At 40.8% G+C, this 24,193-nt stretch overlaps 1 protein-coding gene across 4 annotated transcripts; it reads right to left on the reverse strand.

The window, feature by feature from the left end:
• Positions 1-382: 382 nt before the first annotated feature.
• Positions 383-22,306, reverse strand: LOC105703260. Of its 4 annotated transcripts, none has more exons than XM_012431517.2 (2): positions 21,848-22,306; positions 383-2,596 (listed from the first exon to the last, which is right to left on the reverse strand). In XM_012431517.2, the coding sequence occupies exons 1-2, from the start codon at positions 21,913-21,915 to the stop codon at positions 2,260-2,262; spliced, it is 405 nt and encodes a 134-aa protein (XP_012286940.1). In that variant the 5' UTR covers positions 21,916-22,306; the 3' UTR covers positions 383-2,259. The 4 variants fall into 4 exon arrangements, with proteins under 4 accessions (XP_012286940.1, XP_012286938.1, XP_012286937.1 ...); XM_012431515.2 differs by lacking the exon at positions 21,848-22,306 and adding an exon at positions 11,975-14,471; XM_012431514.2 differs by lacking the exon at positions 21,848-22,306 and adding an exon at positions 10,970-11,457.
• Positions 22,307-24,193: the final 1,887 nt, after the last annotated feature.

Consider the following 24,193-nt stretch of genomic DNA (forward strand, 5'->3'; position numbering starts at 1 on the left):
GCGAGCTCTACAAGTCTGGAAACATTAGCAATAACACGGGTCAGTTAATTTCTCAAGCTTTTTGCTTGATAAACGAAACGAGATTCACTTTGTTACAGTCTTTAAATCGCTGTATGCTTAATTGAAAATAAAGATCTTTAGAGAATTTGGCAGTCGAATGACGTTTCGTTTATTAAACAGAAATCCTACCGATCGGTAGAACTTTAACATGTTTGTGGGACGATGTGATAGAGACACGATACAGGGCGATTCATAGATTAATAATACTGCGAGGCGTAAAGGAATATTAATAATAATTAATGTAAACAACTTAAAGGAACGCCGATAGTGCTACGTCAACTATTGGAGTAATCTGTAGGATATACATATACATATATATATATTTTTATTCGTTTTATTTGTAAATAACGATTGATTTGTAATTCTTTTCGCTTGTGACACGGCTCCCAGTTCGACGGGTGATAGTTAATATTTTGGCGATATTAGTCTTCGTTACTTGCAGCAGATCAATGCATTTGTAATGTTATCGTAATTCATAATGAGGCAATGTGTATAACTGTTGCCGTGTCCCAAGGAGTGTGTATTAAATGCGTGATATTACTTGACAAACGGGCAGGCAATGTTGTAAAATAAATTGCACTTCAATTAAATAGTCCTTTGACGATCAATTTCACAACTTCCACTCACTTATAACGTTTAAGTCCGAACCGCTAAATGGAATTTTGATTATATACACGCATACTTTCCTTTGTAATAAATCTGTTACTTATGTAAATACGTGTAACGTAGCATCGGTTTTTGTGTCCTTTTTCTAAAAACGTCTCTTACATATGTACACATGGATGTAGTTATCGTTGAGCACTGCCAGGAATAAATTTGTCACTCAAATTCGACGTCAAGTCGTGGCTACATTGATAAATCGCGATTGTCATTTCTCTTAAGGCACGGTCACTTTACATGGCCTGTATAAAATAAAATGTAAGGCCTTACGTTGCGATCCTATTTTAGAATATATATTACTTCCATCTACTGCTGGCAGGAATTACAAGAACGTAGTAATGTTAGTTACGCATTATTGCTAAAATACATCTCTTTCGTTTCACGTCGCTGCACAATTCGGACTTAATATTTCAATCGTTCCAACATGCATTACTATTTGTTTTCGCTCCTATATTAGTAAGATGCATTAATACTAAACGTATCAATTGAGATTCAGGAAATGTGATAAACAACAAAAGTATTAATACTCCTTAAAAAAAAAAAAAAAAAGAGAAATCAACTTTCAGCAAAACGGATACTTAGAAGCAGGTAGAGAATGAGTAATTGAACGATCTGTAAAAATAACTATGACCTACAGGCCATTATTCATTGTACCTATGCATACCGCATACACAGAGCGAAGCACTCAAAGTCATCGTTACGAATAATTTTCATTCCAAACTATACAATAAACTTCTTGACAAAATTAGTAAACGTAGTTCTACTGCACGCACTATTCAATATCACCTCGGAGTCAGTCTAAGTGACTTAACTATCTTCTTAAAGGAAAATCAAATGCAAATGTCGATTCCAAGTCACAAGGTTACGTGCCTCGCTCTACGTTTCGGGGCAAAGTCTTGACTGTACACTAATGTGTCTACTAAACCTCCCTATGACATACTCCTTAAACATAACCTGAGTCAATGAATTCAGACGTACCCTATGATTTCGTAAAAACTCTAATTCGAATTTACCTCGCATGACTATGTATACCTTAAGCGATGTTGTCTATAACCCTTCTCCTGCCATCCTAGTAGAAAAACATGCACTCGTCCCCTTAGTTCTCATGCATTAAGCAAACGGAATAATATCGCTATCACTTATTACTTTCTCGTGAGATAACCTCTCATAAATGCCCCTAACTTTTCACACCTTTTCAGACATCTGAATTCATCGCTGTCACAGCTCTAACCTATACTTCCACTCCGACCGTTAAAGCGGTTAAAAAGAGAGTCATCGCGGGCACGTCGCCGAACAAACCCACGTGGATCACAGCTACCGTGCAATATTATTTTATTAATAATATTCTTAATGATCATGTATGCGGTACATATGGACATATATATATATTTATATTTACGTGCGCAGTGTCTCTGAAGCGTGTCGACATTTAAGTTCGTAAACGGACAAGATGGCGGACGGCGTCACGTGACTCGCGGAACGCGACCAGACCCACGCTTGCGCACTCGGAATGTCAGTTCTAGCAGACGACGTGCTATCTCAGAGTATCCTGCACTCGCAGCATTGCTGGGTGAAGTAGACACACTTTATCAGACAGGAGTCGTCGTCGACGTCGTGGACCGGCTTCTTGCCGTCGATCATGTCCCTGTCGAATCCGTTCTTCTCGATTTTAGGTCGAGGCTCGGGCGCAGGCACGGTAGTTTGAATTATCGGGACTTCCTCCTTGGACACGTCCATCTCCGTGTCCGTTGACGGCTTGTCGAGACTCGTATCCAATGGCGGCGTTATTTTACCCCTGGAGTCGTCTGGACCATCCAAGGCTGAGAAAGATGTCGAAGCGTGCAGAGGCGGTGGCGAATCTCCCGACATCATGACACTGGAACATGAACATTGCTATATTAATTTATATTCTTTTCTGTATTTTAGTCCAGATGATTGGTAATCATCGGACAAGCAAGGGTACTTTTCTAAGAAAAATCTTATTAATTTCTATTTTTTGATTTTAATTTCTATTATTTAATTTTTAATTTCTATTTTTTAATTCATCTCGGAACGCGGATTCGCGTTTCATAATTCATAAGGAAAGAAACGGCAAGTCGGAGAAAGCTCGAAAATTCGCGGTCGGCGATACGCGAGCAAGACATTCGATATGTAAGACGTAATCGCCGGACGAGTATTACGTTCCCCGCGGTGTAATCCAAGAAATTAATCCATTGACATAGCGGACTCGAGAGAGGACATATTTTGGCTATGAGGAGTATCGCTGAAAGTGTAAGACGAAGACGAAGTCAAGGGTGGAGGCGCGTCTCGCGACGAAAGACTCGGAAACGCGATACGAGAAGCCTCGTGTAGCGGCGATCTCGCGATATCAACTTTGCCGGCGCGTCCAAAGAGAAGAGAAGAGAAGAAAGAAGAGGAAAGGAGAAGAGAGGAGAATAAAAGATAAGAGAAGAGAAGAGGGCCTTTCTCGAAAGCCTGAACCCGAATTCCTTGAACGTCTTCGAGTCGAAGAGACTACTCCTCGTGTGGCTGGATCGTATGCACAACTCGGGTAATTGCGTTTTGCCTTCCAGCCCAATTACACGGGTCGCGTGAAGTATTTGACACGGGATTGCACAGGGTGTTCCACTTAACTTCGCCACCCCGAGAGTGTCATTACCGTCTGCGATATGAAGGTCCACTTGCAGAAACTCGAGAAGATAAGGAGTAGTTTTGGCTTTCGATATCTGGAAGGTTATTGCACGAACGTATTTTTCATAACGCCTAAGAAAGTACGGTCTTGAAAATTCTATTTAGTCAATTAGAAGCGTTCGTACTCTCCGAGACAAGTAATTAGTTCCTTGGGATTTTCGTATCACTCACACGTATCAAGAATAATACCAGAGATGTGTACTAACTAACTCCGTAATCTCTGGGTAAATCGGATCATTCTACGAGATTTAGGAACAGAAGACAAAATGGAGGCAATTGTAGTAATTGTATATGGAATGCAAGAGATTGGCGGGCGAGAATGCCATTCTTACGGCTATTCTACTGCCAGGGTACGATGGGAAGGATTTCACGTCCGCCAGGGTACATTCCGCAGATTTTCCTTTGCCAATGCACTCCCCGGGATAAGACGACCAGAAAAGTTTTTTTCCAGAACCTCGAGGGACCGATAGTTCTCGAGATATTCCCCGCTGAAGTCGACCAATCACGGCCAATTGCCCGGTCACGTGGGTCGGAGGCCTCGCACGCGATTGGTCGACTTCGGAGTCGAATATCTCGGACACCGTTGCTCCCTCAAAATTCTTTCAAATACATTTTCGCCTCGAATTTCCCCAAGGATGCTGCCTGTGGAAGGAAATCCCGTGTTTTTCGTAGTCTGGCGGGAATTCCTTTTGCAAACCTCCTCGAGTGGTTTCGATCGTCTCGGAGGCCTCTTCCCCAGTTCGAGCCCAGCCCAGAAAGTGGGCACGAAGTAAAGCAAGCGCGCGGTTTACGACTTGGAGTCTTTAAGCCCGGCGAGGAGGCGTTCTTCGCCGAGCATTATCGTTCATGGAAATCTGCCGAAGGTGAACGTACCACCTCGCCTTCAAGCAGGGGTACATTCTGGACTTCTCCTCGGGCTTCAGACGGCACTCCACCAACTCGGCGAGCGTGTACGACATTTTCGAGGGGAATGGAGAGAGCCACTCCTTCGGCCCCACAGCTCGACGCCAAGTTCGAGGTCACTCTAAGCTCGAAACTCGCCACTTGGGAGCGATACCGAGACAATACTCAGATATTATCGTTGAGCTTGCCTCTTCGGTCGCGTTCGCCTTTTTTTTTTTCCCCTTTGGCTCCTTATATCATATTGCGAGCCCCACACATAGCCACAGCCTGGCCAATTGTCTCTTCCAAGTACTTCAAATGATTGAATGAAAATGATAAAATCCTTATAGATCGATTTCAATTGTTTATATTTAATATGAGTGTCTGTCCTTTAAACGTAAGGACGTCGTTGGATCATTCGGCTTGGTCTCGTTCATCTGCTAGTATTCCACGAGGTCAATTCACTACGGCGAAAATCGATTTCTGGATCTGGCGATATTTTTCCAGAGATCCTGGAATTTGGGAGAGCACCTTTACGGATGAATCTTCTTTTTAATGATCTCTTTTATTTAACTGCGCAATGTGTAACTTGGATTTTGCGACCATAAAGTCTCTTCTGATGGGCTCGGTATGCCGCGTATGACAATTTAATATAAATGTACGTCCTTTAAACGTAGAATATCGTACGGTCTCATTCATCTGCTAGTATTCCACAACGAGGTCGATTCACTACGGCGAAAATCGATTTCTGGATCTGGCGATATTTTTCCAAAGATCCTGGAATTTGGGGGAGCACCTTTACGGATGAATCTTCTTTTTGATGATCTCTTTTATTTAACTGCGCAATGTGTAACTTGGATTTTGCGACCATAAAGTCTCTTCTGATGGGCTCGGTATGCCGCGTATGACACCGATCGTAGGGAGACTAATCGCTTGCAGAGCTCCAACTTGAATCGAGTTAATCGAGGCTAATTGACGTCCATTCGCTGAACCGAAGAAGCGACGAGACGTTCGATGACCAGATCGATTCGATCGGATCGACCCTAGGAGGATGTTCCGATTCGTCCCGGCTTCGCGGCTTCTTCGTCGACCGATTTTATACAATTGTTTTTTGCCAGTCGACCGTGCCTTTTAACAGTTACAGTTCACTTCACCAGGCTCGCATCGAGCCTTACCTAATCTTAATTTTTATAAATTTCACAACAAATCGTTATATTTTAATTTTATTACACCCTGTTAAACGGCTCCTCGAGGTCGCGCCACGCCCTCCAGCTTCTCAAGTTTTTTTTTTGTTTTTATTATCAAATGCGTTAACAATTTTTTCCAGGTGTACCATGAAATTTACCACCATGGGTTAACTTCAAACGTAGTTCCTTGAATTATAGCTGCCTTCGTATCTCTCCAGGACGTATCATTAACCATTTCATGAAAAAATGACCCGATGTCCCGGATACAAAATCTCGCCGTTTCTTTTATACATTTTGTATGAACAATCCTTTTCTTCAATGTTTGTTTTTTTCTTTTTATCCTTACGCCAATCGGTTAGAAATCACAAATTCGGAAGACCCTCGCTTTTCTCCCACCGTCATCACGGGGAAAAATATTTCTTAATCCTGGGAAGTCCACTTTGAGAAAAAAAAAAAAAAAAAGGAAACTCACCGAAGTGGCTTTACCTTTAGGAATCACTTTTAGAGGAAGTACCCTTATTTCAAGGGATTTCGTCCTTTTTAGAGAGGAACTTTTCTCACAGCCTTCCTGGACCTTTCTCACTCCAAGGACTGACGCAATGGAATAGAAGCGAATTTATGTCCTTCGGCTCCTGGAATCCGGCAGCTGCACATTTCACCCCCTATGGTGAATTGTGTACGACCAAACGGCCCGCAAATACCAACGTAAGAATCCCATCCGTGTGTTTCAGTGAAAGTACACGACATACCCAGAAGTCATGCCCGGCACATCGTATTTGAACTCGGGTGGATTCAAATATAACGTCCCATTCACTGTTATGCCGTTCAATTTGACTTAATTCAACGTCACTCAGTTGTAATCGTTTAACCGTGTGTCAAAAGTCACTCTTAAATTTCACGTCAAAGGATCTCTATTTACAAAATCCATGCCCCGAACGCCATCTTGCCGAGCATTTACAAATATATATTTCTATCAGCATCGTTAAAATGAATTCCCAACAATGGACGTGGATAATATCTCGATGCTGTCAATCGTTATCTCACTTTCCTCGCGATTATTATGCACGCTGGCAAGTGTCATAAAAAACGCGGCATATCTACGACGTCAGTGAATTTTTTTTTAAAGCAACTTCGTTTCAACGTTTCCTTTCTTGCTGACGAGTCTTATGGATGTCAACCTTGATAAGACGACGTTCGTAGTTCAACTGTCGGTGCTGGCTTGACAATTTTCACGTAGAGATGAACTTTCAATCTGGCGGGAGTATTGATGAAACTTCATTTTATCTCTTTTTTTTTTTTAGTCGAATTTCTTCGGCGCCGACAGCCTCGATAAGGCGATCATAGATTAAACTATCGATTCCGGCTTGGCAGTTTTTCACGTTGAAATGAACATAAAATTTGGCGAAAACAAATGAAACTTCATTTCATCGTTTCTTCTCTTTAGTTGAATTTCTTGGACGCCAATAACCTTGACGAGGCGATCTTAGTTAAACTGTTGATTACGGCTTGGCAGTTTTTACATGGAGATGGATTTCATATTTGGCGAAAATAAATGAAACTTCATTTCATCGTTTCTTTTCTTTAGTGGAATTTCTTGGGCGCCAATAACCTTGACGAGGCGATATTAGTTAAACTGTTGATTACGGCTTGGCAGTTTTTACATGGAGATAAATTTCAAATTTGGCGAAAATGAATGAAACTTCATTTCATCGTTTCTTATTAATTCGAGTTTCTTGCTTGCCGACAGCCCCGACAAGTCGACGTTCGCGGTTGTAGTTAAACTGTCGATCCCGGCCTGACAATTTTCACGTGGAGATGAATTTCGAAGCTGGCGGGAGTACTATACGACGTTCTTATTCCGAGCTGGCAAGTGGTGGGGGGAGGACCGAGACGATCTCGGCCAATGAGCGACGAGGAACGCTCACGCTTACGGAAAGTCGGCTTCTGATTGGCTGCGAGGTTCGAGCGCGACGAAGAAGGAAGGAGCGCTCGCGCCTATGTAAGAAGAAGAGAGACAGGACTAGTCAAGAAGGAAAGAATTAGAAAAAGAAGAGGGAGAAAGAGAGCAAGGAAAAGAGAGAGGAAGAGAGGAACGTCTCTTATCGAAAGGAAGATCGCGAGTCCAAGATGGCGGCACTTCGAGATTAATCGACCGTCAATTGCGAGGTGGGTTTGACGACTGTTGGCAAAGCAGGTCTCTGTACCCTGCGGTTTTCTTAAAGGTCTGTGTTCACGATTACAGAACTTTGACAAAGTTCTTCGTCAAGTGGGTATGTTACTATACTTAGAAAAAAGTTCTGATGTTAGGATAACATTGTGCCTATAGTTCGTAATTTTAGGTTACATTTAATATAATCTTAGTGATGGTTACATAGTTATTGGTTACGATTAAAGAGGTTCCTAGTAACGGGAGTTGATTACAAAATTAACCAAATATAGTATCTGATACGAAAATATTCTCTGTTCATCCAAATGTGATAAAGAAGCGCATGTAACCGAAATATTTATATTCTTCTACGAGAAAAAAAATATGTATCCTTGGTTCCGGTCTGATATAAAAAAAAAAACACAGGGCCTCCATAATCACGTGCTAAAGTCTCAAATTATTAAGTGCACCCACTTTGAAGAAAAGGTTTTTTATATATACTCTGACATTTTGATACATATAGAATGACCCTTTCATATCACCTTAAGTACTTTCCCTTATCATTATTCATATTTAATCAATTTTAGCCATTTTCTTCCAGTGCATAATAAAAGTGCGTTCATAAGTATCTGTTATCGTTTAAGTAGTATGTAATTTAAATTTTAACGCAGTTAAAAATGTTGAGCATTTTGCCTTGCATTGGGGGCCCTCGGTGTGCGCCGACTGGGAATGCAAATGAGGAGGAATTGACCGAGGAAAGGACCAGTTAGAGGGAATACCGATGAAAATAATGAGAGATGATTGGCGGGTATCCGTAGAAGCGGGAGGAAGAGTGTCGAGGAGAGAAGAAACCGGTAAAAATAGGATAATAAAAAGCCTCGAGCGGGGCAAAAATTCGGAAACCTGGGACCCCTCTCGGATCGAAGTAGGAGGGACCGGTTTATCGGGCAAGTAAATAAATTCCCAAGTCGATGTACTTGTCCCGTAAATGTATACGGATCCTACGGGGATTTTGGGATGGACCTGCAAACCCGTAGAAAAACAGTATTCCACTTTTTTAAAGTCGAACTAGCCAATGGAGGTCGATTTTAAAGACGAGTTTATCAACAAGTTTGGCTTTTCAGGGTTTTTCGGAGACAATGGTTAAAATCATCTCTGCAACATTGACATGGGATTTAACGCGATTGTTTGGATCATTTGTTAACGGAGGATATTTAACTCCGTTGGGCAATATTTTTTTGTCTCTAATTAATATCTAAAAGAAAATGGCTAAGCGACCGCCATGGGTGTTGGAAGTGGAGTTGCTCTTTTTACTTCTATTTCACTTAAAGTGCCAACAAGTAACCGTGAGAATAACGCACTAACACTGACGAAGACCTCTCGGTAAACTATCTTGATACTAACATACAAAGATGAATATATAATTAGTAATTAACCGTAGAAACAGTGAAATAAGTGTTTCATTTTTCGTTACACTCACATTTCTGGCCGTGGTGTAAGGAGTTTTACTTCAAGATAATGCTAATTGTGTACATTTGAGTCGTTCTATAAAGTTTTAAATGCTTATAAAAACAAATTGTTCTTATCAAATGATCCCTCGGTTCACACATATGCATTCTGACGTATGCCTCAGAGTTTCTGATTGATTTCCTAGATTAACTTCAAAGAACTTATTTCCATCAGCTTTAAACAAATGTGAAAAAAATCGTTTTGCGAGATAAGCTCTGACGAATGGAAAATAATCGAATAACTTGGTTGAAAATTTGCGATCCACAGGAAGCGAGAAGTCGAGGCTCGTCCTTAACTTAAAGAACAGGGAAGTCAGTTTCCTTTTTTTTATGCTAGCGGGATGAAGAGATAAATCCAGGGGTCAGTACGTCCATCAGTTATGGCCCACCTCTATCTTATTAACATATCTTCTTGGACGGACCATTATATTATCCCGGCACGTATACGGTCACTTGCTTTCCATTACTATGCAGCTCAGGATTCGTGAATGCTCGATCCGACACTATCTAATGTTCTGAGGGAACAAGATTTTCCCGTCTTATCTGCTGAGGAAATTCAGCATAAATAAAGATAAAATCTTTGTGGTGGCATGTTTGAAATAATGCAAAATTAAAGTATATACATTTTTTTTCAGTAAATAATTTGACTGAGATCTCACTTTTAACGTCAATCGATCACAACATAACGATATTAATATATNTTAATTCTTTTTAAATTAAATTTTATGAGCACCACGTTTTTCCTTATTACCTACATAATCACGTGTTGAAGTTTCAAATGATTCGGTGCACCCAGTTTGGCGAAAACTTTTGATAAATATTTTGACGTTTTATGTATGTAGAATGACCCTTTCATGTCACCTTAATTATTTGACTTTTCGAGTTCATAAATAATATATCAACGTGAATGTTTTTAATTATCTGGTTTTTGTCACAATTCCTGTTGTCGGTACATGGAAAGGCAGGAAATGTAGACGGCGCAAAAAGGGAATAAATTTCCTACGAAGAGAGTGCAAAGACCTAAAATATTCCCGGACAAATTCTCGCGATCCTGTTCTTCGGAATCTCCTAATTTACATTTTACTTTACTACGACCGGTTAGTCCTGAAGATCGAAGATGGTTGCCAACGGACGCAGTCATTCTCCTGAGGCCATTGACGAATATCCCTTCAATGGGGTCTTCGTGGAAAATTGCCCTTACCCTAACTTGTTAATGTATCTCTTCCAATACAATGTCATGTATAATTAAGGTAACGATGACGATATAACGTTTATCTCTTCACCCGAAAATTGCAGTTACGGAAAATAAAAGAATACTGTGAACTGATTAATTTAAACGTCATTGCATCCAAATGTACATACTGTAATCATGCTGAAAATAATCTTAAAATTGACGTCCCAAAAGATTAATAAAAAACCGAAAGATACGAAACTTGTGTTATTTTCGAGAATTTCTTCCAGCCCCCCAAAAAATTCATTTTTTAATATTTTTTTCGTTCAGTACCGTTTCGAGTGAAACGTTTATCGTGTTCTCGTCCTAACCTCCAATACCCTCTCAAATGCGATTTTCATCTCAAAATAATCATGCTGAAAATAATCTTAAAATTGACATCCCAAAAGATTAATAGAAGTCCGAAAGATACGAAACTTGTATTTAAGAGAATTTCTTCCAACCCCCTAAAAAATCCTTTTTTTTTTGTTCAATATCGTTTCGAGCGGAACGTTTATCGTGCCCTTGTCCTAACCTCCAATACCCGCTCAGATGCGATTTTCTTTTCCGAGATCGTCATAACCTATAAATGAATATTCCGCGGATAACTCGAGAGTAAACTTACTTGTACTCGCCGCGATGTGCCAGTAATCTTCTCAAGCCCATGTCACGTAAATCTCTCCCCGGCACCGAAATTTCAATGTTTCTCGAGGAAAAAAAGCGAATACTCTCCGCAACGGTCGGACGTCGAAAGTGCGCGGAACATTGCATCGGACTGTCGTTACCGTCGCGCATTGACACTGCGTTGACAGCCAACAAATGAATGATTACGGGTATGAAGGTTGAATCGCAATTGGGGCGCTGAAATGCGCTCGTGTATGCAATCTTCTCTGGACTTGAATAACGGCGGCAGGAGTAGATACGACTGGAATCCAAACTTTTTAATTCGGATTGTCGCCGGTAGGGTCGCGCATGCAGTGTTGCCACATCTGAAGGTTTCGCTTAAATCTACCCTCAGGGTTGGGTAGTGGCGCGTCATTCGAAGTTTTTTACATTAAATACTCAAGGTGATATAAAAGTGTGATATATACGTACCGAAAAGTCCAAATATTTATAAAACTATTCTCCAAACTGGGTGCACCGAGTTATTTAAAACTTTAACACGTGATTATGGAGGCTCCAAGGGAGAACGCATTGCCCGCGAAATTTCATTTTTCGAAAAGAGAAATTTTTCCTCGCTTCTTATCCAAGATAAATGCACATTTTTTGTCGAAAACTCAAATTTCACGAGCGGCGCGTTCTTCCTTAGAGCCTCCATAATCACGTGCTGAAGTTTCAAATGATTCGACGCACCCAGTTTGGCGAAAAGTTATATTTTGACGTTTTGTATATACAGAATGACCCTTTCGTATCACCTCAAAGGCCGAGTCATCTGGTACATTTATTTTCTAATCCAAAAATCGAGGTTACTGTACAAATTATTCTCATAATCAGGGTGAAAATATTCTAAATGGGCTGTTTAATGAATGACTAGTCTCGTCGAATGTTATTTCACAATAAAAAAGAAATGTAAAGTCGAAGAGGCGAGTCCCTCGATTCGCATGCTCACCTCCCTGAGAATTTCACTCACCCCTCCTCGCGTCTTCTCTTTTTCTTGTTGAGGAACACCCATGTTCGAATGTGATGTCTTTTACCGCCAGACTCCTTTTTTGGCTGGCCAAAGTTATGGCGGCCATGGCCAGAACGTGACCTGGAGAACATTCTCTCGACTTCGAAGCTCGGCAAACTCGCACCTCGGCAACCTCCTGGCTCCACTTAAGTTCTCTCAGAACCCTCTGGACTTATTTATTTCAAAACAAGTCCCTATGGGACTTTCGAAATCCCTGAAAACCTCCCTCGGTTTAGAAGATTCAGAATCCGAATTTTCGTCAGACCTCTCTTGCCGAGAAGATTGATAAAAAATAGACTCCTTCAACGAGGATCGGTTTTAAGTCTTAAACCGCTCCCGCCAGTCTTCACCTTTTTAAACTATCAAACTGTTCACATATGTAGGTATATACTTTTTTTAATAATTCCCCAGCCATTCGGAACTTATCGAACAGGAACCAGCCTTTGCGCTTATTCCTAGATTCTCCGAATGTCTTAAAAAAAATCCCATATATACGTTGAAGTGGAATTACATGAGACCAAGCAACAAGTAATAAGATTCTGAGATAATGCCAGTTATTAACTTGTGTCGTCTTTATCCCGTGTCCATTCAGTCTAATAATTTGATAAAAATTCAAAGCGTGACCTGTTGCCTCCACACCTTAGAGGGTGTCTTACAGGCAACTCAACGCGCTGATAAAATGCCAGTTATCGGTGTAATGGCATTGATTTTAAAATCTCCTCTCCGTGAGATACTTCGATAAGAATTCCACGTATGTCCTCTTCGATCGTGAGCACCTTCAGGTGCCTGAAACGCATTTGGAATTTTTTCGGCCCCCTCGGCATGGCGGGCGGAAAAAAAGGATGCATTCGTTTTGGCTAACAGTGCACTTATTGTCGGCCACGACAAAGGTCGTATTGTCTCCAGTGCCGGAGTCTTCGAACATAAAGAAAGAGACGGACTGGTTTTATTCCCAGGAAGGCTCGAGTGGCGAGTTCCTTGTTACGGTTGTCAGTATGACGTGCTTTGCGCACTAAAATGCGAGCCCACGTGTATGGGTATTCTATGGCACAGTGTATGCATCTCTATACTCCATTGGTACTTGCTACGGTGTACCACCTTTGGGTTCAATATACAGCACACCGTACAGTACGTTCTGTAGCACTTTGATCACTAAAGTGTAAAATCAGGTGTATAGTTTAAGGTACCCTCTGCGGTAAATACTTTTGTACCCTGCATTGTGTACAATATATGCCCTGCGAAGTATCTTAGATTTAGATCCCCTCGTTGGAATATATGCTATCACGTATACATACTCTACAGTACCCTGTGCTATACATAATTTATGGTATATTCTGATGTCATGCTCGGCAAGATGTAGTATCATACATCATCATGTACCATCAGCTCGTCAGGCCATCGGATGTAGTATCATACTTGTACTCATATACAATGTAGCAGGTATATAATCTGTGGTGAGCTGCATGCACATCTTATGATATACTTCCTGGTGTTTTGCCCACTAAGATGTATTACACGCGCTAAAATTTTAGGCCAGATGCGCACATCATAATGCAAATCACGTGTTCAATTCCATAAAGCATTCCATACGGTACACTAAACGTGCCTCGATGAACACCGATGACCTTCCGTGAACTTTCTCTACCTTCTTCAAGGACAATGGAGGCGATCAAACGTAGAGCTGGTTAAAGGAGCAGATCAAATCCTTTCAGAAATCAACGTGTTCTTCCTCGCTACTGCACGGTCATTAATCCGCCTTAGAAGAACACCTTGGATAATGATTTCTTTTCCCCAAAACGACGACCGCACTCGAAAAGCGTCTAACTTCCTCCCGCACAAAGTCCGAGTCCCTCCTTCATTTTCTAAACGTGTATCCCAGAAATTGTTTCCAATTCTGTGAATTCCCAAGGATGAAAATCAGCTTGAACCCTTCACCTCGAAATTAGGCAGCCGTTTTAAAAGAAATCGCCGATAAAACGGCATTTTCCAATCACATCCACGGGTTGGGTCAGGTTTGGACTCGGAAAACCAACATGGCGTCGCCTCGCTTCGCTCGGCTACTTTCGAAGATCTTTGAAACTGGCTAGAATAACTAACAGGTTTCACCGTCGGCCAAATTTGGACCGAGAAGAGGCATCGCCATTATTGGCGACGCATAATACAGGATTTACGCCGAGTCCTTCGTTCACGTTCGAGAAATCTTCTCAAAACCGAGGCCATTGGGCGTCACGATCGAGGTGAAGGAAAATCAAGATGGCGGCGCGCCATTTCGCTCCATCTCACCGCAACGACGCCCCAGAGTCGTTTTACGGCTGTTTCCCGGTACAGTATCTTTCCCCTTAGTGGGGAAATCTGGATGTCGATCACTTATCGTCGACCCGACCTTCGAGATGGTGAAAAATCCGCGAGATAGAGCGCACAAAATGTCGACGAGACATGTGCTCGCGTAAACAGGCGGCACTGACTGAAAACTCTCGTTCCTTTCCTCGGCCGACTTGCCGCGTTACGTAGCCACGTTCCAATTCCATCGGACTCGTGAACGAGTGTGCCATAATCCATGGAGAGTCTGATACAACTCAGATACTGGGCAGATACTATACATTGTGTACCGACATTACCGAGAGACGACACGCGCGAGGCTGTACCGTTAAAAAAGATATAATTTCATAACATTTTTGTTGCAAGTTTCATTCAGACAGGGCATACTCATTTTTCCCAACGCGTTTTCAAATAAAATTTCTCACTTGTGTCATAAATTTAGTACATGATTGTAATAAATTTATAGTGCGCACATAAGTGCAACAAATTAATTTACGGTAAACGATCGTAGAATTAAAAATTTACCTAAATAAAATTGGAAACAATACGTACTAAATGACTTTCGAATATCAACTTCATAATTTTTCAACACAATTTCACAGAATTACAACGTGATGTTAAAATATGGTAAGCTTATTAAGAATCTTCTAATAAATATGTACTGATTCACTGTTAAGACATCAAATTATTAATTTCACTACGATCTTTTGTAATAAATGTGTATGCATTTTATGAATATTTTTAACAGCGTGGAGTGAGATCGAGGATCGGGTTACCGAGCAAACTGGAAATAATATTGTTGTAATAACAACAATGTGTAACACCGATTTGGAGTAAATAATGCGAATCCTAACTAGTAGTACGTAGTAAAAGAAGGAGGGGGGCGGGAATGAGATCAAGGTCCCCGTTACTCAGCGAGCAATGAAAAGTAATCACCAATTATGCTGCTGCATAACTTAAAAGAACGAGACCCGAAGAACATAAAGGGGGGGACATAAAAGACCACGATATTGCGTAACCAGTGCAATGTTAAAAGAATTACTAATGTTATTGCATGAGGAAAAGCAATTGCAATAAAACGTATCCGTTTAAAAATACTGTTAAGACTGAAAAACCAAAACGTGAAGTAAAGAAACGATATGAGTCAGAGTCACCAAAAAAAAAAAAAAACCAGCACCGCCTAAAATCAAAGTCGTGCAATATGTTACTACAATTAATATAATGAATATTAAGTAACTACAAAACTTGTCTGGACCAAGGTAGAATTACTTCTTCTTTTTACGTTATTTTAAATAATACATGTTGGTCCCTCATTTGCAAAATTGTTATTTTCGGAAGTTGGGACTTTTCATTTTTAATACTTTTATATTCTGAAATAATATATCTTTGTATTATGTGACGCTAACTGGGTACTGTTTTTTTTCCAGTACTGTAAGATGAAATTCTTGATATTTCAGTTATGGTAATTTTACTGCTTCTTAGAACAATGAGAAGCTAATTTCGTCGGCAAACGTACGTGACAAGATGTTGGCTCGAAAGCCCCTTAAGCAGCATAAATTTGGCGTGCTCGTCAACGAAGCCATTAACGACGTCAGTGTGACGATTCTGCAAAAACGCTTCGTTTATCTCCCCAGAGGTGATCCGACATTAAGCGAGCGTGTTGGTACATCTGTATTTACGCTTCCACGTCTTTAAGTATCAACACAGATTTCAATATCCAGGCCTCGGTGCGTGTTTAGATTACGGTGATAATGCTCCTTCTGCCCTCGATGTCGTTACATAAATTGCACGAAAAAAGGAAAATAACGTAACGCCTTAATGGCTACTAATTGGCCGAGAATGTAGATATCTCGAAATGGCCGAGTCAAATTCATCGTAAATGATAGATGTGCAGGTTATTTAACGGAGCCGCAGGGCCCGACTCGGCTTACCGTTGGGGTTAGGTTTTGCGTCGCCCGTCAATACCAGAAGTCAGTCGCGGAAGAGCGGGTGCAGCATTCCCGTGGTTTTATTCCCCTGATAATTGCAGGTGTCTGTGCACCTCGGACGAATAGTCGGCTCCCCGGTCGAGTTAGAACGGGATAAAAGCGCGAGATGGAGGACCGCCTCTGCAACAGCTGTTAGTCGGCCGCCATCTTGGTTCCGCGGTCGAGGTAAGTGACCCCCTTCGACCGAGGATCACGGATGAACGGTCATTTCCTAAGTGTTTTCCTAGACGATTTCTAACGAAGAGACCGTACACGCAAAAAATCGCCTTGTCAAGACAATGTCTCACAACAATACCGTCACATTAAAAGTTTATTCCTCCAGACTAACCTCTATTACTACATTTTTCGGCTAAAACGCATGGTACGCTGAGAAAGAAAAAAGTGTCATTGAACCAATGAAATATTTCTTTGAATAGTACCAAAAAATATAATTCGTTAATTCAATGAATAATTATTTGACTCAAATAAATTCGAATGAATTGCAAGCACAATTTCTTCGGAATGATAACAATTTATTTGGGTCAAATAATTATTCATTGATTTAACGAAACATCTCATTGGTACTGCTCAAAGAAACATTTAATTGATTCATTGAATTCTTTTTCTCAGTGTATTAAACGAAATCGTTATGCTCACGTCACATCCCTCTTGAAATCCCGAATCTTTACAGCAAAATTTCTTTTCCTGAATAAAAAATAATAAAAATATATCAAGTAATTACATCAATGTTTACGTATTTAAAGATAACATTGCTCTGCATAAAAAAAAATTCATTGTATTACCTCAAAAATAATTAAGACAATTCAAGTGGTGAAATGTTTACACACGTTGAATGAATGAGTGTATATATTTTCTTTGGGCGGTTTTCATTTAAAAATAATACCGTTTTGTCTACGCTCATTGAAAAGACGTTTATGGAAGTTTCTTTGTCTTTGAGAACATACCCCATTTCGTAAGAGGTCAAAAGTGTTCCAAGACGCAATCAAAAGAAACTCAGGGTATTCGCATGCTCGTCTAAGTCCTTGCAATGGCATAAACACAGAGGGCAGTGAACAGGGACTTCAATTAGAAGATGGAGTCGTGAGTGACCATAATTTGCAAGGCCGGAAACAAAACTTCATTGTAGGGGTCGCCCAGAAGACGACCGGTCATATCACAAGACAAAGGAGCACGTACCATCGAATTCTTAGCCGATGAATATTGAAAGAGAATTACGGACAATAAAGGGTTATTAGAAGGCAGAATTGCGAAGAATCCTCTTTAAGGCGACGTCAAAGTGACGGCAAAGAGGTCTCCTTTATGAAACCTTTGACCGAATTGAGCGTACCAATTCGATTCAAACTTTACAATGTAAATATAGAGGGAATAAGGAAGGTCCTGAAACTCGTGAAATTTCAATTTTTTAAACATTTCTTTATAGACACTTTCTACATTCTTCATAAAAAAAAAATGAAATTTCATGGGGGTTAGGACCTTCCTTATAGCCTCTACATTCACGTTGTAAACCTTGAAACAATTCCATACACCGAGTTCGGAGAAAAGTTTCATAAACGAATGAATGCCGCTTTCACATCCCCTTTAATCATATTAAATTATATCCACGCCAGGAATTTAAAAACGATGTCGGTCTGTTAGGTTTTTCATTCCTAGCTCGCTTCATCGTACTTCCTTATGTTCAGGTGTTCCAGGAAAGCAATCTTTGCTTCAAGTACGAACTTAATTGTATATAGATCACGCCGAACTTTTATTGGACATTTATTTAGGCCAGCAAAATTATGGGCAATGTTCGTGCAGACCGTGCTCTATTATCACCCGCCATTGTTGCGCACCAATTGGTACCCATTAAGCGTTCCATTTTATACATACATGCTAGGTGCATAATTTCGCTATTACGACCCGATCTACGGTTTAAAAATCCGCTCGCAGACCCGCGAAGGAACGAACGCATATCAAACCCCGTTTACACGGTCAAGGGATTCTGTAAGTCTTCCGAAACATTTTTTTATCCTGCCAGCAACCTCATTTTCCTAATAATTTGTCATTAGCTAATCGATAATAACCATTCCGTAAATGATCTTACATAAATTAAAACTGTAGTATCTGCGCATGCGTCAAAACAACGCGTCATCCAACTGCAAATAGTATAAGAGGGATGTAATTAATTTACTGGAAAAAAAAAAAATAATTGTCATTTTTACTAATATACCTACGAGAAAAAGAGAATACTGTGCTGTATACCTTAAATGTTCACCTTCGAGAACTGACGGTTCAACATTTGTCATTGCCACGATCGACAGATTGACAATTCAAAACTTTTGCGCATGCGCACCCGTTACTTATTTAGTATCGCTGCCCATATGTAGATGGCGATGTATTTATTTCATGCCCTGTATTAACTTCGCGAGCTTTTCTTTTGCGATAAAATGTCGTTAATGCATTCCATTTTTCATGTACGATTTTGACAACTAAAAGCTGTCAAAGTTTGATGTATGATTTTACAGGTAAAACCGGTTTAAAAGTCCCCCTACCCACTTTTATCCGAAAAGTGCTCAAAAGAAAGATTAAGGAAGGTATTGCTGCTAAAATACGTCTTTTACGGTTTCTTTTAAGAATTTTCTATAAAAGTGGATTAAACGCGAGACACGAGTAGGGTCGCTTTAAACAGTGCTCTAAAATAGGTCTTTTAACGCTAAAAGTGAGATACGAGGAATGACCTTATGGTATACAGATCAGTGGAGGAGTCTTTTTCGGGGGGAACCAGTGACGTCACAGGCAGGCGAGGGGAAAAACTTCTCGAAAAAGTCGGGGAGACGAAGCCCAGCCTCTTTTTGAGGTATGGGCATGTAAACGCGGCCTATATGGAACCGGTTGTCCGAGATGAAAAAATCAAACACGATGCCGCCCTCCTCGCGCGGAGTATTGCCTTACAAATTGCAAAGGCAATCTCTCAGCTACGGCGTGTCATCGAGCCCCCGTCATCTTAGACCGCATTTGCGCTAACCTGCGGCCAAACTCCTCGCTTACGTTTTGCGAGACAAGAAACAGGAAAGAAAAAGGACGATAAGGAAAACAGGAAGAACTATATTTACTGCATATTTAATTTGCAAGGCAATAATGCCGAGCGACCGAGTCAAGGTCCACGCCTACGATGAATAGACATTAACCCTAAACGTACCGAGATTTAGTATATACCTATTTGTACCGCAACCGGTCAAATGACCGGCTTTTACATAAGGACTTTATTTTTCCTGACTTAATGGAGAAATATTGACTTCAGTAAGGAAATATTAAACAAAGTAACTTTAAGGTAATAATTAAAGAAAAACGTTTTTTTTTTCCATTACTATTAAAAAGAAAATTTACGTAAAGTTAGATGAACAAAAGAAAAATAATAACCAATGTACAATTTTAAATGACAGTTTGAAACCGGTCATTTGACCGGCCTCGGTACGGTTAGTGTTAAGGTGAAGTAAACCCTCCCCTCAAATCAGTCGATTGGAGTACAACCCTTCTTTTTTAAGGGTATTGGACAGAACTGTCCGAAACTTTGACACATGGCTCGTAAGCACCTAGGAATTATCCCGACACTTTCAGAATTTGGATATTTTAAAAGAAACTTTTTTACCTTAGTCCAGACCAGAAACAAAATGGCTGCAATTTTTTTTACTGTAGCATCAAGAGCCGAATTAGAGCACATATTTCTTCAAATAGACGCTAACGTTGGCTGTTAAAATGGTATAAACATGGCGTGGCTCTTTTATGCACATCAGAAAAGTATATTAAATGAACCGTTCTTTACGAATCACACGACTGGACAGGAAAAGCTGCACTCATTTATAAAACACCGTTATAAAACGTCGTATCAAGAATTTGCGATAAAAGAGAGAAAAAAAAAAGAAATATTTCAGGCATGCATACCAATGTCGATAACAAAAGAAACGTAAGCTTGACGTGGTTTTTTTTCTCGGCAGGTTTAAGAATGCAGATTAATGCATCGGCACATTTGCTTTACGAATCACGTGACTCAGCGAAAAAGATCGAGACGACCGTTTTAACCGGATCGTTATCAAACGTCGGGTTAAAAGGGGGATCGAATGGTGTAGACATTGAATGTAATTACCGATACATATTTGTTTCTTTCAATAAAACAAGTGACGTCATTAAAATAGTCGCGAAAAGATCCAAATGCAACATTTCTGAACGTTGTTAGAAATTCATGATAAAGGGACGATTAACGATACAAAATTAAATTTATATTTTGTGCCATAAAGAGTTGGAGCATATCGTTGCAACGCTTTAAATCGAATAAGTGACGTCATTAAAATAGTCGCGAAAAGATCTAAATGCAACATTTCTGAACGTTGTTAGAAATTCATGATAAAGGGACGATTAACGATACAAAATTGAATTTATATTTTGTGCCATAAAGAGTTGGAGCATATCGTTGCAACGCTGATCGTGTTTACTCCCTTGACCGGCAAAAGCCGATTTGGGGATCGGGTTTCCTGGGGATACTCGTTAACGTTGGCTGTCGAAGAATAGGTGTAAGTTTTGGCATGGCCTTTTCCCGTTCACTTTGGGAACGCGTATTAAATTACCGGGAGGGTTTTTGCGAGTCACGTGACATGCAAAGGGTCACGTGACATGCATAGGGTCACGTGACATACAAAGAGCCACGTGCAAGGCGAAGGAATGCCGCAGGGCGTGTTGGAGGTTCAGGGATGGGCTCGGTTGCATCGATCGCTCGATAATGCTCCGTGGAAGTTCGGTTTATAGGTTAGGGTCGCCGCGGGTCGAGACAAAGGATTCGCCTCTTTGGAGAGAAAAAAAAAAAGAAAAAAAATATTCGAGACTCCGGCGTCCGACGCCGATAAATTTGAGCAGCTTATGGGAGACCGAAGAATGAAAAGCTACCCTCTTTTACGAGGAGACTTTAACGCCGGACCCTCCAACGAACCGGATACTACTTCTCTAATATTTACTAATAATTCCCTGAAATATGTAAAAAAAATCAGTATCAATCTCGCGGTCGAAAATTCAATCATTCCATTATTTAACCCTAAGGGTTACACCGTAGTTCAGGAATGTCAGGAATTTTGTAACTTTTACTGATTTTACAAGCATTTCTCCTTCTGGCATTGTTCTGAATAAACAGCGTATTTCATGATAATTCTTCAATTCTCTTTACATTCACCCTTCTGCATTTTCATATAATATGTAAAGATTTGTATAAGCCATTCATTTCCAACGATTCTAGTCGGAGTTACGACAAAAGTCGCGGGCAGTTTGACCGACCGGTGATCGGCATGACGTCAAAAGAAAACAAGGTGAGGGTTAAATGAACGTTAAAAATTATACAAATTTTTCAACCACTTGAGTATCATTACCCGATATCAATATTACGACAATGGGGTACATGTTAATCTTCTTTTTGTTAAAAATTGCGATTCTATTTCCCTGGGTAGCGGCATTACTTTAAGGCTTTTCATTAGCAGCCATTGAAACAAAATTTAAAATAAGTGCGCACCTTTCCGAAGTGCTGGGTGCTTCATAGATGTAGACGTCAGCGTGAGTGGCGTTGATGGAATCCTTCATGATGAGTGCCTCGAAGCCGTCACATTTTTATTCCGCCGCCGAAGCCGGTGGAACGTGCGCGAGCCCTCTCCCGACGGCGTCTGTCACGGGCTTAGATGTTTCCCCTGGAGCCGCGACGCCATTGGTCGATTCCGCTGGAGCCTCGGTCCCGTTGGACCGATTTTCGGGGGGCCACGTGACGCGCCGAAAGCTCGCCACTTCGCGACGCTTCGGCAATCTCCGACGATGCGCAGAACTACGCGGCCGACTCGCGCGTCACTTCGAACGTCACAAACCGGTCCGAGGGGGCATCGAGTGTCGGCAAGTAACGGCGTTACGCGCAGCGCGAAGTCGCTGCCTTACCGACTGCGTGCGCTCCTCATGGTACGACGGCTCGAACGCGACTGGACGCCCCACCATCCCGTGCGCACCCTTCCATTGTTTTCAGCCCACACTCCCGTAGCCGTGCCTCCCACCTCGCGTCTTTGGAAGCTCCTGGAGAATTTTTGAAGTCACCGTAAACCGCGCTTTTCACGTTAACAGATGTACCGCGGATGAGAGATTCCGAAACGTCCACTCGTTGGATTGTTTCGGTCACTTTTAGCCCTTTTGTTTTCACTCACTGACAATGACTACGTCTCTGTCGTACTCGAAATCCGGAGTTTATCTCAGATACAGACCCAGCAAATCTGAATTTTAAGGTGATGTGAAAGTGGTGCCAAAGAGGTATCGTTTATGAAACTTTTCTCCGAACTGGGTGTGCCGAATCGTCTCGAACTTGACAATGTGAATATGGAGGCTATAAGGAAGGTTCTGAAACTCATGAAATTTCATTTTTCATCCAAAATTGATTTAACATGGATTAGAATGAACATGGCGTGATCCGTGCACGTTTTCGATGTTTTACGCTTTTTGGACTGTAAGAATCGAAAATCAAGAGTTTCAGGACCTAGTGTCAATAATTTAGAATGTAGTAAAAATGGAATATTACAGTTAGAGATGGGAAAATATGGAAAATACTGTCACCAACGATTGCAAGAGAATGCTGACTCGTCTCATGGCTAACACGTGTTTTCAGAGCAAAAATTTAGTTGCAGCTAAACGTCACAGATGGCGACGTTGTTCCGTTAAAATATAAACTTTCATGAATTCATGGAATTTCGACAATTTTTGTATCGATCTCCTTATCATTACTTTACTGAAGTCACATACGGACCGCTTCAGTTCGTATAATTCTCAGCGTAGACTGTAAAAGACTTCAATATAAATATAAATGTCCGTAACATGACGCGCCAGCTTGTGTTACCACTTGAGTATTCAAAATGGCATCACTACCAAAAAGGGTATAGATAAATTTAAATTTATCGACCTTGATTAAATTTCACAGCGCCTTTCATGTCATCTTAAGCTGTGCCCTTGATGTTTTCGCAATCTACGCGAATGAGAGATTCTTTTGATGCGAAGATTTCAGAGTTGATAGGAGTATTTGGGTTAATAACTTAAAAAGTATGCACTGACCATAAGGGCTTGTCTTCTCGGTACAAGGATAAGGAACAAAGGATGCGACGTTTAATTCTTCGTGCTCTCTTTGTCAATGGACCTGGAAAATCGAAAAAGAGGTTTTTTAATCAATGGGAGTAGCGCGGATTGCTTCAAAATGGCGGCTCGTTAACAAAAGGCAGCCCCACGATCTCAAACACTGGCCGGGGGGCGAGTTACCCTCGCATGACACGAGGTTAGGGTTGCTAACGTCCACTAATCTGGGAATGAGCTCTCCATGAATTTTTCGTCATAAACACGGCGATCGTGACAACGCGACAGAAATCAATAATCAATTCTTATTTCGGCAGAAAAATGTATCGACTTGTACATATATATTGAGTAATAAAAAATTCTCTGAATAGCTCCATTCTCTTTTTAAAGGTTTTCTGAAAAGTCATTTCAGGTAATAAACTTCAATGCGAGAAGTGGAAATAAAACCAGGGACACGGAACGCGACGGCCATTTGCGCGAAAGTATTCCTAACCTCGTTCGGTTTTTCTTCAGCTGTTTTGAGAATTATTCCGTCGGAATTTTTTAAGGGTTTCCAAGTTCTTTCGAACCAATTGTACCACTATGATGTTTAAAAGGAGTATTACGGGAGTTTTAATCCTATCTATGGAAGCTTTGAACTTAAGAAGTAAAACAGGGTCTAACAAGGACTAATGTGTAGAAAAATATAAGTATGATAAAAGTATTTCTGGGAGTGTCTCAAATATTACCCCACCTTAAATAAAAAAAGTGAATGCGTGTAATTGAG

The sequence above is a fragment of the Orussus abietinus genome, unplaced genomic scaffold, assembly GCF_000612105.2.
Source record: "Orussus abietinus isolate OABI.00-Male unplaced genomic scaffold, Oabi_2.0 scaffold450, whole genome shotgun sequence".
Taxonomy (NCBI): domain Eukaryota; kingdom Metazoa; phylum Arthropoda; class Insecta; order Hymenoptera; family Orussidae; genus Orussus; species Orussus abietinus.

Bases quoted from the DNA above. Each gene is read 5' to 3' on its own strand.
- LOC105703260 (XM_012431514.2), bottom strand. From the start codon at position 11,139: ATGCGCGACGGTAACGACAGTCCGATGCAATGTTCCGCGCACTTTCGA. The intron at 2,597-10,969 runs GTAAGTTTACTC...TTCATGTTCCAG, and splicing joins GCACATCGCGGCGAGTACAA to TGTCATGATGTCGGGAGATT.